At 37.2% G+C, this 15,624-nt stretch overlaps 1 protein-coding gene across 43 annotated transcripts in view; it reads left to right on the top strand.

The window, feature by feature from the left end:
• The window catches only part of PHLDB2 (pleckstrin homology like domain family B member 2), a 135,824-nt gene that overhangs the window by 66,551 nt on the left and 53,649 nt on the right, over positions 1-15,624 (top strand). For 35 of the 43 annotated variants that reach the window (XM_067034679.1, XM_067034676.1, XM_067034674.1 and 32 more), the window contains exon 3: positions 1,780-2,160. In XM_067034679.1, the coding sequence (XP_066890780.1) occupies positions 1,780-2,160 (381 nt within the window). The remainder of the gene's footprint in view (positions 1-1,779; positions 2,161-15,624) is intronic. The other 8 variants (XM_067034689.1, XM_067034685.1, XM_067034673.1 and 5 more) reach the window with 1 other exon arrangement.

The raw sequence follows: 15,624 nt of genomic DNA, 5'->3' as shown, positions 1-15,624 counted from the left end.
GATGTATTTAATGAAAACCAGGGAATTATTTTAGTCTGTTCCTATTTGACTTTTCTATTTCATAGTCTTCCGCTAATAAAGAGAACTACCTTCAGAATTTTGTTTTTACAAATTTTCTGCAATTAGATGTTAAAAACAGCAGCCCAAGGCTGCTTAACACTTTTCTATTTTGTTACTGATAACCAGTTTGGAAAACGTTTTTCTTTTCTTTTTTTTTTTTAAATTAATTTTTATTGGAGTACAGTTGCGTTACAATGTTGTGTTAGCTTCTGCTGCACAACAAAATGAATCAGCCATACATATACATATGTCCCCTCTCTTTTGGATTTCCCTCCTGTTTAAGTTGGAAAACATTTTTCTATGGAAGGCTTTTGAATTCTCTTTTCAATGTGGTAGATGTAATAACCAAAGATGTTTTTTGCTATTTTATTTTTTTCTTTTCACTTCGGCAGTTGGGCTGATGTGAAAGGTAAAGATGTTGAGATTCCTCAGTCCAAACAGTGCTGTCTAGGTTTATGATAAGCATTTTGTAAACTATATCCCCTTGTTCGCAAATGTATAGTAAGTTTACTTAAAGTCAAAAATCATAAATACCTATGTGTTTTACATGGGGAGCTTGGTGAAGTGTCAGTTAGTGGTACCATTATAGACATCAAGGGCCTTATATTAATTTTTTTTAGACAAATAAACTATCATTTTATTTTCTAGCTAAATGATTCAAAGATTTAATGATCTCAGAATTTGAAATATGTTGCTGTCTTTGTATCTGGATGTGACGTTAAATGTTCTTCATCTTCTTGCGACATTCTCTTTTTTAAAAAATCATTTCAATTTTTCATTTGAGAAATTGGTGGGAAAGACCTTTATATGGTGACAAGACATAAAAAAGAGTTTTAAAAAATTTGAAGCATTTCAAGAAAAAAGTTGAAGACCTAATTATTATGCCTTTCAAATTAAGCCTTTTCTAAAGTAGCACTTTCCTTTTGTGTGTCTAAACAGTAGAATGATATTTCTGTAGGAAGTTAGAGAATTAATATTTTTTAATAGTTTTTTTAAAAATTTATTTATTTTAGGCTGTGTTGGGTCTTCGTTGCTGCATGCAGGCTTTTTCTCCGGTTGCGGTGAGCAGGGGCTACTCTTCATTCGTTGTGGAGCATGGGCTCTGGGCACATGGGCTTCAGTAGTTGTGGCACATGGGCTCAGTAGTTGTGGCTCGCAGGCTCCAGAGCACAGACTCAGTAGTGTGGTGCACTGGCTTAGTTGCTCTGTGGCATGTGGGATCTTCCCGGACCAGGGCTCGAACCCGTGTCCCCTGCATTGGCAGGTGGATTCTTAATGACTACGCCACCAAGGAAGCCCTAGAGAATTAATTTTAAACTCAAATATTAAGTCTACAGTGATGAAAGAGCTAGATATTGTTGAAGGTGGATAGTAGAGGGAGGGAAGGGGATGAAGATTTTAAAAAGGAGATTAAACAAAAACATTTGAAGTGTTTGGAGAATTGATAAATCAAGAAAGGTCTCACTGAGTGCTAGTTTGTGCTAGGATCAGCACTGGGATATACAAATAAAGAATTGAATTTGAGAGGAAAATCAGGCATTGTTAACCCAGGTTTCATCTGGATTTATAAATGGGTTCATCAAAGATGATGAAAAACATCACCAGCCAAGTATCTGTGAGATTATGTGTGGGTTGAATTCACCAGGGGTCCTTATGTCTTTTTATTCGGAGTTGTCTCCTTCTCACAAACTCACTGACCTTCCCTCCTCTGTGTTCTAGGAGAGACAGCGTCTGGAGACCATCCTCAGTCTCTGTGCTGAGTACACAAAGCCTGACAGTCATGTGTCCACTGGCACCACCGTGGCAGATGTACAGAAAATCAATAAGGAACTGGAGAAGCTGCAGCTCTCTGATGAGGAGTCTGTGTTTGAAGAAGCCCTGGTGAGCCCTGACACCAGATACAGGTGCCACCAGAAAAGCTCTCTCCACGATGCAGACCTGGCAGGCTTTGGGAGCCTCAGTCAGAGTAGCGCCAGCTTCCTTTCCCTCAGGAGCTCCAGGAATGATGAACTGATCAGGGACCTCACCAGGACTCCCCCACCACCCTCTGCCTTTCTGAAAGCTTCCAGCGAGTCTGCTTATCTAAGTATCCTACCAAAGGTAAAGCGGGCCACACACAGAGATTAAATTTAGGGCCTGGACCATGCATCTGCACTGGCCTAGACACTAGAGGTTTTATCCTGGTTGTTTTCCAAAATGTTTTCAGTGAAGCTTCAATTTAAGAGGTAATTAGCTAAGCAAGGTGCAGCAAATTAGGGTGTTTACTAAAGTAACAAATTTGCACTCTACAAAATGTAGCAGTACAGAAAAGTAAAAAGAAAAACAATTTCTCTTCTCCCTACCCCCTCCAGTTGTACACCTGAGAGAGAAAAACACAAAGTGTCTTACATGCCTTCCCAATATTTCTGTGCATATATGGCCATATATTATAAGCATAGACATACATATATACAAGTATAGTATTCTGTATGATTTTTTTTCCCTCACTGAATGTCTGGAGCATCTTTGCATATTACTATACACAGTTCTGCCTCATTCTTTTGTTGACTAGTATTTTATTGTTTGGAAATCCTATTTAAATTGTTTCCAGTATTTTATCAACAAAATATGTATACAACAAATATTCTGGAAAATATATATGAGCACAATTGTGCAAATGTGTCTGTAGGATCACTTACTAAAAGTGGAATTGGTAGGTCAAAGAGTTTGTATATTATTCATTTTAATCAATATTCCCAAATTATACTCTCAAAAGGCTGTGTATTTCCAGGTGACACTGAGTAAGAGTTTATCCATGCACCTTGTTATTCATACACTTGCCAAAGTTATGTATTATCAAAAATTTTTAATATGCTAAGTTAATGATGTTTTAATTTTCTTGCCTTTAATTATGCATAAAATTGGACATCTTTTCATATTTTTAGTTGTTCATTTGTATTTTGACACATTCATGTTCTTTACCCATTTTTTTGTCTTTAGGACACCTTTATTTATTATTATTTATTTAACTTTTTAAAATTAAAGTATTGTTGATTTCCAATATTATATTAGTTTCAGGTGTACAACATAGTGATTCAATATTTTTATAGATTGTACACCATTTAAAGTTGTTATAAAATATTGGCAATATTCCCTGCATTGGACAATCTATCCTTATATCTTATTTATTTTATACATAGTTGTTTGTACCTCTTTATCCCCGACCCCCATCCTATGCCTCTTCCATCCCTTTCCTGTTGGTAACCACTAGCTTGTTCTCTATATCTGTAAGTCTGTTTCTGTTTTGTTACATTTGTTTGGTATTTTTATTTTAGGTTCCACATGTAAGTGCTAATATACAGCATTTGTCTTTCTCTGGCTTACTTATTTCACTAAGCATGATATCCTCCAGGTCCATCTATGTTGTTGCAGATGGGAAAATTTCATTCTTTTTTATGACCGAGTAATATTTTGTTGCCTATATATACCACATCCTCTTTATCCATTCATCTGTTGATGGACACTTAGGTTGTCCATTTCTTGGCTATTGTAAATAATGCTGCTGTGAACATTGAGGTGCCTGTATCTTTTCAAATTACTGTTGTTTTTTTTTTCTTCAGATATATACCCAGGATTGGAGTTGCTGGATCATATGGTAGTTCTGTTTTTAGATTTTTTTGGTGAACCTCCATACTGTTTTCCATAGTGGCTCTACCAGTTTACATTCCCACCAACAGTGTATTAGGGTTCTCTTTGTTCCACATTCTTCCCAATACTTGTTATTTGTGGACTTTTTGTTGTTTTCTGACAGGTGTGAGGTGATATCTCACTGTGTTTATGATTTGCATTTTGCTGATGACTAGCAATGTTGAGCATCTTTTCATGTGCCTGTTTGCCATCTGTATGTCTTTTTTGAAAAAATGTCTATTCAGGTCTTCTGCCCATTTTTTAATTGAGTTGTTTTTCTGATATTGACTTATATGAGCTGTATGTTTTGAATATTAACTCCTTATTGGTCATATCATTGCAAATATTTTCTCCTATTCAGTAGGTTGTCTTTTCATTTTGTTGATGGTTTCCTTTGCTGTGCAAAAGCTTTTAAGTTTAATTAGGTCCCATTTGGGGAGTGGTGGAGGAATCCAGTTAAATTTTGGTGGAGACTTAAGGGTTTTGTGTATATGGTCATGTCATCTGCAAATAGTGACAGTTTAACTTATTCTCTTCCAATTTGGTTGCCCTTTTGTTTCTTTTTCTTGTCTGCTTGCTGTGGCTAGGGCTTCTAATACTATGTTAAATAGAAGTTCTGAGAGTGGGCATCCTTGTCTTGTTCTTGATTGTAGAGGAACATCTTTCAACTTTTCACGATTGAGTATGTTAGCTGTGTGTTTGTCATAAACGGCCTTTATTATGTTGAGATATGTTCCCTCTGTATCAACTTTGATGAGAGTTTATCATGAATAAATGTTGAATTTTGTCAGATTCTTTTTCTGTGTCTATTGAGATGATCATGTGATTTTTATCCTTTATTTTGTTAATGTGGTATGTCACATTGGTTGATTTGCAGATATTGAACCACCTTTGCATCCCTGGAATAAATCCTACTTGATTACGGTGTGTACTTATTGCCATTTTCTTACTCATTTACTGGTTGTTATTGTAGTTCTGTTTTTTCTCTTCTTTTAGTTTGTTCCCTGTGGTCTGATGATTTTCTTTAGTGGTATGCTTGTGTTCTTTTCTCTTTAGTTTTTGTGTATCTATCGTCGGCTTTTGATTTGTGGTTACCATGGGGTTCATGTATTGACCTATAGCTATATCTACTTGTTTTAAACTGATAATCACTTAAGTTCAAACACATTCTAAAAGGTCTACATTTTTACTCCCTTTCCCCATGTTTTGTGTTTTTGATGCCATATTTTACATCTTAATGCATATCCTTTAACTGTTTATTATAGTTATAGTTGATTTTACAATCTTTGTCTTTCAATCTTCATGCTCACTTATTTAAGTGACTGATCCACAGCCTTTACTGTATATTTGCCTTTACCTGTGGGATTTTTCCTTTCTTATAAATTCTCACTTCTTGTTTTAGCCTTTTCTTTTCCACTTAAAGAGACCTTTGTCTTTTAGGGTCACTTTAGTATTGATGAACTTTTAGTTTTTGCTTGTCAGAGAAATTCATCTTTCCTTCAATTCTGAATGATAACCTTGTTGGATAGAGTATCCTAGGTTGCAGGTTTTTCCCTTTCAAGATTTTGAATATATCATGCTGCATCCTTCTGGCCTGCAAAGTTCCCACAGAAAAATCAGCTGATAGCCTTATAGGGATTCCCTTGTACGTGACTCTGTTTTTCTTTTGCTGTCTTTAAAATTCTCTTTTTATCTCTAGCCTGTGCCATTTTAATTATGATATGTCTCAATGTGGGTCTCTTTAGGTTCATTTGTTTGGGACTACCTGTGCTTCCTGTACTCGAAATCTGTTTTCTTCTTCAACTTCAGGAATGTTTCAGCCATAATTTCATCAAATACATTTTCTATCCCTTTCTGTCTCTTTTCACCCCCTGGGACCCCTATAATGTGAATGTTATAACACTTGATGTTGTCCCAGAGGTCCCTTAATCATTTTTAAAAATTTGTTTCTCTTTTTGGTGTTCTGATTGGGTCATTTCATTATTCTCTCTTCCAGATTGCTTATGTGTTCTTCTGTATCACCTAATCTGCTATTAATTCCTTCTAGTGTATTTTCCATTTCAGTTATTGTATTTTTGAGCTCCGTATGGTTTTTCTTTTTTTTTTTTTTTAATATTTTCTGGTTCCTTGTTAAAATTCTTCCTGTGTTCATCTATTTTTTTTTAACCAAGCTCAGTTAGCATTCTTATTACTAATGCTTTGAACCCTTTATCTGGTAAGTTATTTATCTCTTTCATTAGGGTTTTCTTCAGGTTTATTTCCCTGTTCTTTCATTTGAAACAATTTCTTCTGTCTTCGCATTTTGTTTAACTTTCTCTTTCTCTATGAAATTAAGTGAAATAGTTACCTATCCCAGTCTTGAAGGAGTATCCTTGCATGGGAGTGTCCCTATGCAGTTTGCACGTGCCCAGTGGCTTTGGTGGGAAAGCTGAATCTGAAGTGAGCATGGGTCACATCTTCTCCTGGCGTGTGCAAGCAGCTGTCACCTTGGTGAGAGGTAGGGCTGGAGATGGAGGGGCTAGAGCCAGAGCCAGGTGCCAGCCAGCTTCTCCTATGCTCAGTGGCTGTCACTGCGCTATTTGGGTGTGATCAGAGCTCAAGGTGATGGAACAGAAGCCCTGAGGGTCGGGTCCAAGCTGGTTCATTTCCTCTTAAGTGTGCACTCCCCCCACCTGCTAAAGCACTTCCATCCTTGTAGAGAGTTGCACGGGAGCAAGAGCAGCTGGATCAGGCACTTGTTGCAGACAGGAGCAGTTGTGGGAAACCAGCCAGAGCCCCACACAGCTTTAAATCTGCTTCCTCCCCCTTGTTCCCTAGAATAGGCAAGCATGTGCACCTGCTCATCATGAGCAGAGTCTCGGCTTCTTACAACACTCCTCTAAGTCCCATTGGTCTTCAAATCAGCTAAGGGGGACTTGTCTTCCTTGTGTTGGACCCCAGGGCTGGTATGCCCAATATGTGGTTCAAACCCCTAACTCTGCAGGGAGGATCTCTGAGCCCAACATATCTCCCTTCTCCTCTGTGTCCTGCTGAATGTGTGGGTCTTGCCTGATTGATTCTCCTCTCTTCCTACCCAACGCCATGTGGATCTTTACATCCTTGTTTGTAGAAGAGCCTTTCTTGCAGACTCCTGTTTGTGTGTAGCAAGAGTTTCTCCACATTTAGATGTATTCTTTTTTTTTTTTTAATTGGAGTAAAATTACTTCACAATATTATGTCAGTTTCTGCTGCACAAAAAAGCGAATCAGGGCTTCCCTGGTGGCGCAGTGGTTGAGAGTCCGCCTGCCGATGCAGGGGTCACGGGTTCGTGCCCTGGTCCGGGAAGATCCCACATGCCGCGGAGCGGCTAGGCCCGTGAGCCATGGCCGCTGGGCCTGCGCGTCCGGAGCCTGTGCTCCGCAACGGGAGAGGCCACAGCAGTGAGAGGCCCGCGTACCACAAAAAAAAAAAAAAAAAAAAAAAAAAAAAAAAAAAAAGCGAATCAGCTACATGCATACCTACATCCCCTCCCTCTTGGACCTCCTTCCCATCCCTCCATCCCACCCATCTAGGTCATCACAGAGCACCGAGCTGAGCTCCCCACTCTATATAGCAGGTGGGAACTAGCTAGCTATTTTACACATGGTAGTGTATTTATGTCAAACCTAATCTCCCAATTTGTCCCACCCTCCCCATCCCCTTCTGTGTCCACATGTCCATTCTCTACATCTACGTCTCTATTCCTGCCTTGAAAATAGGTTCATCAGTACCATTTTTCTAGATTCCACATATATGCATTAATATACAATATTTGTTATTCTCTTTCTGGCTTACTTCACTCTGTATGACAGACTCTAGGTCCACCACATCTCTATAAATGACCCAATTTTGTTCCTTTTCATGGCTGAGTAGTATTCCATTGTGTATATGTACTACATTTTCTTTATCCATTCATCTATTGTTGGACATTTAGATTGTTTCCATGTCCTGGCTATTGTAAATAGTGCTGCGATGAACATTGGGGTACATGTATCCTTTTGAATTAGTTTTTTCAGAGTATATGCCCAGTAGTGGGATTGCTGGGTCATGTGGTAGTTCTATTTTCAGTTTTTTAAGGAACTTCCATACTGTTCTCCATAGTGGCTGTTTCAATTTACATTCCCACCAACAGTGCAAAAGGGTTCCCTTTACTCCATGCCCTCTCCAGCATTTGTTGTTTGTAGATTTTCTGATGATACCCATTCTAACCAGTGTGAGGTGATACCTCATTGTAGTTTCAATTTGCATTTCTCTGATAATTAGTGATGTTGAGCATCTTTTCATACACCTCTTGGCCATCTGTATATCATTTTTGGTGAAATGTCTATTTAGGTCTTCTGCCTATTTTTTAATTAGGTTGTTTGTTTTTTTGATATTGAGCTCCATGAGTTGTTTGTATATTTTGCAGATTAATCCTTTGTCTGTTGCTTCATTTGCAAATAGTTTCTCCCATTCTGAGGGTTGTCTTTTCTTCTTGTTTATGGTTTCCTTTGCTATGCAAAAGCTTTTAAGTTTCAGTAGGTCTCATTTGTTTTATTTTTGTTTTATTTTCATTACTCTAGGAGGTGGGTCAGAAAAGATCCTGCTGTGGTTTATGTCAGAGCATTCTTCCTATGTTTTCCGCTAAGAGTTTTATAGTGTCTGGTCTTACATTTAGAACTTTAATCCATTTGGAGTTTATTTTTGTGTATGGTATTAAGCAGTGTTCTAGTTTCATTCTTTTACATGTAGCTGTCCAGTTTTCTAAGCACCACTTATTGAAGAGGCTGTTTTTCTCCATTGTATGTTCTTGCCTCCTTTGTCATAAATTAGGTGACCATATTTGTGTGGCTTTATCTCTGAGCTTTCTATCCTGTACCATTGATCTATATTTCTGTTTTTGTGCCAGTACCATACTGTGTTGATTACTCTAGCTTCGTAGTATAGTTTGAAGTTGGGGAGCCTGATCCCTCCAGCTGCATTTTTCTGTCTCAAGATTGCTTTGGCTATTCGGGGTCTTTTGTGTTTCCATACAAATTGTAACACTTTTTGTTCTAATTCTGTGAAAAATGCCATTGGTGTTTTGATTGGGATTGCATTGAATCTGTAGGTTGCTTTGGATAGTATAGTCGTTTTCACAATGTTGATTCTTCCAATCTAAGAACATGGTATATATCTCCATCTGTTTATATCATCTTTGATTTCTTTCATCAGTGTTTTATAGTTTTATGAGTACAAGTCTTTTGCCTCCTTAGGTAGGTTTATTCCTAGGTATTTTATGCTTTTTGTTGAGATGGTAAATAGGATTGTTTCCTTAATTTGTCTTTCTGTTTTTTCGTTGTTAGTGCATAGAAATGACAGAGATTTCTGTGCATGAATTTTGTATCCTGCAACTTTACCAAATTCATTGATTTGTTCTAGTAGTTTTCCAGTGACATCTTTAGGATTTTCTACGTATAGTATCATGTCATCTACAAACAGTGACAGTTTTACTTCTTTTCCAGTTTGTATTCCTTTTAGTTCTTTTTCTTCTCTGATTGCGATGGCTAAGACTTCCAAAACTATGTTGAATAAGAGTGGCGAGAGTGGCCATCCTTGTCTTGTTCTTGACCTTAATGGAAATGCTTTCAGTTTTTATCCATTGAGAATGATGTTTGCTTTGGATTTGTCATATATGGCTTTTATTATGTTGAGGTAGGTTCCCTCTATGCCCATTTTCTGTAGAGTTTTTATCATAAATTGGTGTTGAATTTTGTCAAAAGCTTTTTCTGAATCTATTGAGATGATCATATGGTTTTTATTCCTTAATTTGTTAATATGTTGTTTCACACTGAATGATTTGCGTATATTGAAGAATGCTTGCATTCCTGGGATAAATCCCACTTGATCATGGTGTATGATCTTTTCAATGTGTTGTTGGATTCTGTTTGCTAGTATTTTGTTCAGATTTTTGTATCTATGTTCATCAGTGATATTGGTCTGTAATTTTCTTTTTTTGTGATACCTTTGTCTGGTTTTGATATAAAAGTGATGGTGGCCTCATGGAACATATTTGGGAGTGTTCTGCCCTCAGCAATTTGCTGGAAGAGTTTGAGAAGGATAGGTGTTAACTCTTCTCTAAATGTGTGATGGAATTTTCCTGTGAAGCCATCTGGTCCTGGACTTTTGTTTGATGAGAGATTTTTAATTACAGTTGTAATGTCATTACTTGTGATAGGTCTGTTTATTTTTTGTATTTCTTCCAGGTTCAGTCTTGGAAAATTGTACCTTTCCAAGAGTTTGTCCTTTTCTTTGTGGTTGTCCATTTTATTGGCATAGAGTTGTTTGTAGTAATCTCTTGTAATCCTTTGTATTTCTGCACTGTCAGTTGTGATTTCTCCTTTTTCATTTCTAATTTTATTCATTTGAGTCCTCTCCCTTTTTTTCTTGATGTGTCTGGCTAAAGGTTTATCAATTTTGTTTATCTTCTCAAAGAACCAACTTTTAGTTTTACTGATCTTTGCTATTGTTTTCTTCGTTTCTATTTCATTTATTTCTGCTTTGATCTTTATGATTTCTTGCCTTCTACTGACTTTGGGTTTTCTTTGTTCTTCTTTCTCTAGTTGCTTTAGGTGTAAGGTTAGATTGTTTGAGATTTGTTTGCTTCTTAAGGTGAGATTGAATGGCTATAAGCTTCCCTCTTAGAACTGCTTTTGCTGTGTCACATAGGTTTTGGGTCATCATGTTTTTGTTGTCATTTGTTTCTATATATTTTTTAATGTCTTCTTTGATTTCTTCAGCAATCTCTTGGTTATTTAGTAGTGCACTGTTAGCCTCCATGTATTTGTGTTTTTTGCAGTTTTTTTTTTTGTAATTCATTTCCAATCTCATAGCATTGTGGTCAGAAAAGATGCTTGATATGATTTCAATTTTCTTAAATTTTCCAGGAATTGATTTGTGACCCAAAATGTGATCTATCCTTGAGTATGTTCCATGTGCACTTGAGAAGAAAGTGTATTCTGTTGTTTTCGGATGGAGTGTCCTATAAATATTGACTAAATCTATCTGGTCTGTTGTGTCTTTAAAGCTTGTGTTTCTTTATTCATTTTCATTTTGGATGATCTGTCCATTGGTGTAAGTGAGATATTAAAGTCCCCTACTATTATTGTGTTACTGTTGATTCCCCGCCCTTTTTTTTTTTTTCGGTATGCGGGCCTCTCACTGTTGTGGCCTCTCCCGTTGTGGAGCGCAGGCCCCGGACGCGCAGGCTCAGCGGCCATGGCTCACAGGCCCAGCCTCTCCGCGGCATGTGGGATCCTCCCGGACCGGGGCATGAACCCGTGTCCCCTACATTGGCAGGCGGACTCTCAACCACTGCGCCACCAGGGAAGCCCTGATTTCCCCTTTTATGGCTGTTAGCATTTGCTTTATGTATTGAGGTGCTCCTATGTTGGATGCATAAATATATATAATTGTTATGTCTTCTTCTTGGATTGATCCCTTGATCATTAAGTAGTGTCCTTCTTTGTCTCTTGTAATAGTCTTTATTTTAAAGTCTATTTTGTCTGATATGAGAATTGCTACTCCAGCTTTCTTTTGATTTCCGTTTGCATGGAATATCTTTTTCCATCCCCTCACTTTCAGTCTGTATGTGTCCCTAGGTCTGAAGTGAGTCTCTTGTAGACAGCATATATATGGGTCTTGTTTTTGTATCCATTGAGCCACTCTGTGTCTTTTGTTTGGAGCATTTCATCCATTTACATTCAAGGTTATTATCAATAGTATGTTCCTATTACCATTTTCTTAATTGTTTTGGGTTTGTTTCTGTGGGTCTTTTTCTTCTCTTGTGTTTCCCGCCTAGAGAAGTTCCTTTAGCATTTGTTGTAAACCTGGTTTTGTGGTGCTGAATTCTCTTAGCTTTTGCTTGTCTGAAAAGCTTTTGATTTCTCCAATGAATCTGAATGAGATCTTTGCTGGGTAGAGTCATCTGGGTTGTAGATTTTTCTCTTTAATCAGTTAAAGTATATCCTGCCACTTCCTTCTGGCCTGCAGAGTTTCTGCTGAAAAATCAGCTGATAACCTTATGAGGATTCCTTTGTATGTTATTTTTTGCTTTTCCCTTGCTGCTTTTAATATTTTTTCTTTGAATTTAATTCTTTTTTGTTTGATTAATATGTGTCTTGATGTATTTCTTGTAGAATTTATCCTGTATGGGACTCTCTGTGCTTCCTGGACTTGATTGACTATTTCCCATGTTAGGGAAGTTTTCCACTATAATCTCTTCAAATATTTTCTCAGACCCTTTCTTTTTCTCTTCTTCTTTTGGGACCCTATAATTTGAATGTTGGTGCATTTAGTGTTGTCCCAGAGGACTCTGAGATTGTCTTCAATTCTTTTCATTCTTTTTTTCTTTATTCGGCTCCTTGGCAGTTATTTCCAGCAGTTTGTCTTCCAGTTCACTTATTCATTTTTCTGCCTCAGTTATTCTGTTATTGATTCCTTCTAGTGTATTTTTCATTCTTTTCATTCTTCTTTCTTCTGATGACTATGTTTGCCTTACTTAATCTCAAGGAAGAGTAATTCTGATAGGACATCTGTCCCTCTTGCCAGAAAGTTGCAACTGTTAGAAACTAGGATCTGGGGTAGAAATCAAAAGTTGTTGGTTTCAGGCAAAGTAAATGACCCATCATTTGAACATTTGAGCTGTTGTCATCAGCTATTGGGCTTCCTGCCCTGTCTTTTGTCTTAAATTCTTTCCCTTTCTTCCTTCACAGAGATCTGCCAGACTTTTGCTGAAGTGGTGAGCTGTGTACTCTAAGGACTAACTTTTGGGAAATAGGTTTCCTCCTGAAGAGGGCTTTGACAAGAAAGCTGTTGGGTGTAAATGAGCAGATCATGACAGATGTTTTTCATTGCTCCAGTATGCTTTTGTGAAATAAGAGGCCTTTGAAGCTTGGAGCAGCTCCCCTGTGGCATGCAATAGAAGACTGTGCCTCTGTTAGACACAGGGAACATCAAGGGCACCTCTGGGTACCACACGGCAGCTTAGACAGAGTGCAGCTGAGAGGCAATGGGTTTTTCATTTATTACTCTTTGAAGACAGACATATGTTACCTCGAGACAGAAGATAGAGGAATCTTATAAAAGAAAAAGATTATTTGTTTTAGATGCTCTTCCTCTTTGAGTAATCTGCTCACTGGATTAGTTACTTAACAAAGTACAGTGTTGGTAAGATTAACAGAGAAGAGAAGAATGTGAAGAACACTCTAAGCTGGTTTAATGAAACAAAGATGTTAATGACATTTAGGAAGCCTGAGATTTACCATTCTAGACTTTGCTTTACCTAAGACTTAAAGATGTAGATGACCTTGGAAATACGCTCATTTTAATTGGCTTTTGTGAACCTGTCTACCATGACCTGAGGTGAAAGCCGAGAATAGTTCACTCTTCTCTTTTTTTTTTCCTTGCAGTTTTACTGAGATATAATTGACATACAGCACTGTATAAATTTAAGGGGTACAACCTAATGACTTGACTTGCATATTTTGCAAAATGATTACTGCAATACATTTAGTTAACATCCATCACCTCATATATTTGCCAAAAAATGTTTTCTTCCCTTGTGATGAAAACTTTTCCACTCTTCTCTTCTTGAGTAATCATTCTGTCTGCAGTGGAAAGCCCTCACACTCACAAACTTCTCTGGTCGCAAGAGGTTTCTAAGAAGAAATCTGCAAAGAAAAAGAAAAAAGGTTGATGCAAACTGTCTTGTCCCTACTGTCTCTCCTTTGTGTGTGTGTGTGTGTGTGTGTGTGTGTGTGTGTGTGTGTGTATCAAATTACCTCAAAGACAGCATATTTGTGGATGCACATATATGTGCTTTCATTAAAACACATCACTCTCAGTAGTACCCTATACATTACTATAAAAAAAAAAAAAAAACCCGGAAAGATCAAAATTTCACTTTTCTCTGTCACCATAAACTATTCAGTGGCTACCACACCCTTGGCTCTCTATTGTTTTTTTTTATTGGATATAAATGATATTACAGTATCCTCATCCCAGTCTATTACAAACCAGAGTTTTAGAATGCCTCTTGAAGATTTTGCTTTTTATAAACAACTTAACAATAAAAAACAGTCATTACCTAGATAACATTTATTGCTACAAACAGACTCTCCAGTGTTTATTATTAAATATACCTATTGTGATAAATTTTCTAGAAACTTTGAGCTGTACAGATACTTATAATTGCCACTATTATCTATCTTTATAGTTTTGCAGATTGTTCAGTTTTTGTTTTCTTTTGATGCTTTGCTTCCACCAATAAGAGAAATATTTTTAAACCATGCTGGAAGTTGAAACCTAATATGAAATGTTGACCTGACAGGATACTGGCCTTCTTGAAGCTTTCCTGCTAGGATTACTTGTCAGTGATTTAGGAATGCCATTCATTGTTGTAGGCATTCCTCATGCCCTAAAACAGGCACCCAAGCATTAGGACAATGAGATTCATTGTATGTGAAGAAAGGTCAGCAGTTGTTTTACTAGTTCATAAGATACTGGAATTAAGATGACAATTTAAAAGCTAAATGTCAACAAACAAACAAACAAAAGCTAAATGTCAAGGCTTGGAAGACCTGCATACCTTTGTTCTAGTCAACCTGAGATACTTGACTTCTCAATGGTTTAATCTTCAGGAGCAGCGAAGTAGGGTAAAGAATACAGAATATGAATAAAGAACCCAACATGATGCCTATCGTGTTACAGTAATTTTTAGGATCGTTAAACACTAAATGAACTTAGTAAGGAACACAGAATGTTAATGGTTTCTTCAGTTAATTTGAATATTCCTTTCAGTGGTTAGTGAGTAATCTTCAATAATTTACTTAACTAGGCTGCTGTTTCCAATTTCCAATTGTGAAATTATATAATTATTGACTTACTGGTGTAAAGAAATTACTTCTTTTTCAAAGAGAGATAAAATTAAATAAATAATATACCAATACAGTGCCCCTTCACTTACAGAAAGACTGGTCTCCACGAGGTGATATCCAAAACAACTAACCTGAAATTCTTAAGAGAAGAAGCTGTTTTCAGTTCACTGTATTCTCTTCTTAAAATAATTGGTAGTCATATTTTGGCTGTGTGTATCATCTAAATGTTCCTTTCTTTCCCGGGCATTTGTCATAACTCTGTTTGGGGTATAAGTATGCCCTCTATCACTTAATTTCTTTCCTGACTTTCTCATTCCTTGTTAAGGATCTCAGTTTTTCCATGAAATAATTTTATGAATAATGGTCAGTATTCTATCTCATGTCACAAAAGCGCATTGGCCCAGTTAGTGTTTTAATCATTACATAGGATAAAGACCGATAAGTAGTGTGCTAATGCAAAAACTGAAACATGAATTAACTTAATATTAAGTGTGTAGCTTTAAATCATTTGGGGAGGTCACTAAAGTAATAAAGGCTTGTGTTGTCCTGGTTATTAACTTTGGGGAACATTTCAGTGAGGTGAGGCCAAATGCCATGTCTCTCTTCTCCACCTTGTGTTGGAAAGGAAATAAATAAGAGTGCTTGCTCATTTGCAGATAACCTTAGCAGTGGGACCAAACAGAGATTCTAGAGATTGTGGTAGGAGATGTACTCACTTGGAGACGGGAGAGAGTATGGAGCTTGTGATGAAGGTAGCAGCGTGCCCAAGAGACATTCCTAAGGAGCTTGTTGAAAGTCTAGTCCAGATTCTAGTTCTCTGCTCTGCTGAACTTTGTCTATAACCTGCGAGAAGTCACGAAAATCTCTGTGGACCACAACTTCCTCATCTATATAACCTCTTAGTTATTTTGGCTTTAAAAGGACATGAATTTGTACACTGAAGTTGGTTTGTAGGAGTTAAACTAAGCCCCTATGTACTGAGGGT

Source organism: Kogia breviceps, chromosome 5 (assembly GCF_026419965.1).
Source record: "Kogia breviceps isolate mKogBre1 chromosome 5, mKogBre1 haplotype 1, whole genome shotgun sequence".
Taxonomy (NCBI): Eukaryota; Metazoa; Chordata; class Mammalia; order Artiodactyla; family Physeteridae; genus Kogia; species Kogia breviceps.
Note: the sequence above shows the minus strand (reverse complement) of the source record. Positions and strands in the feature narration are given on the sequence as shown.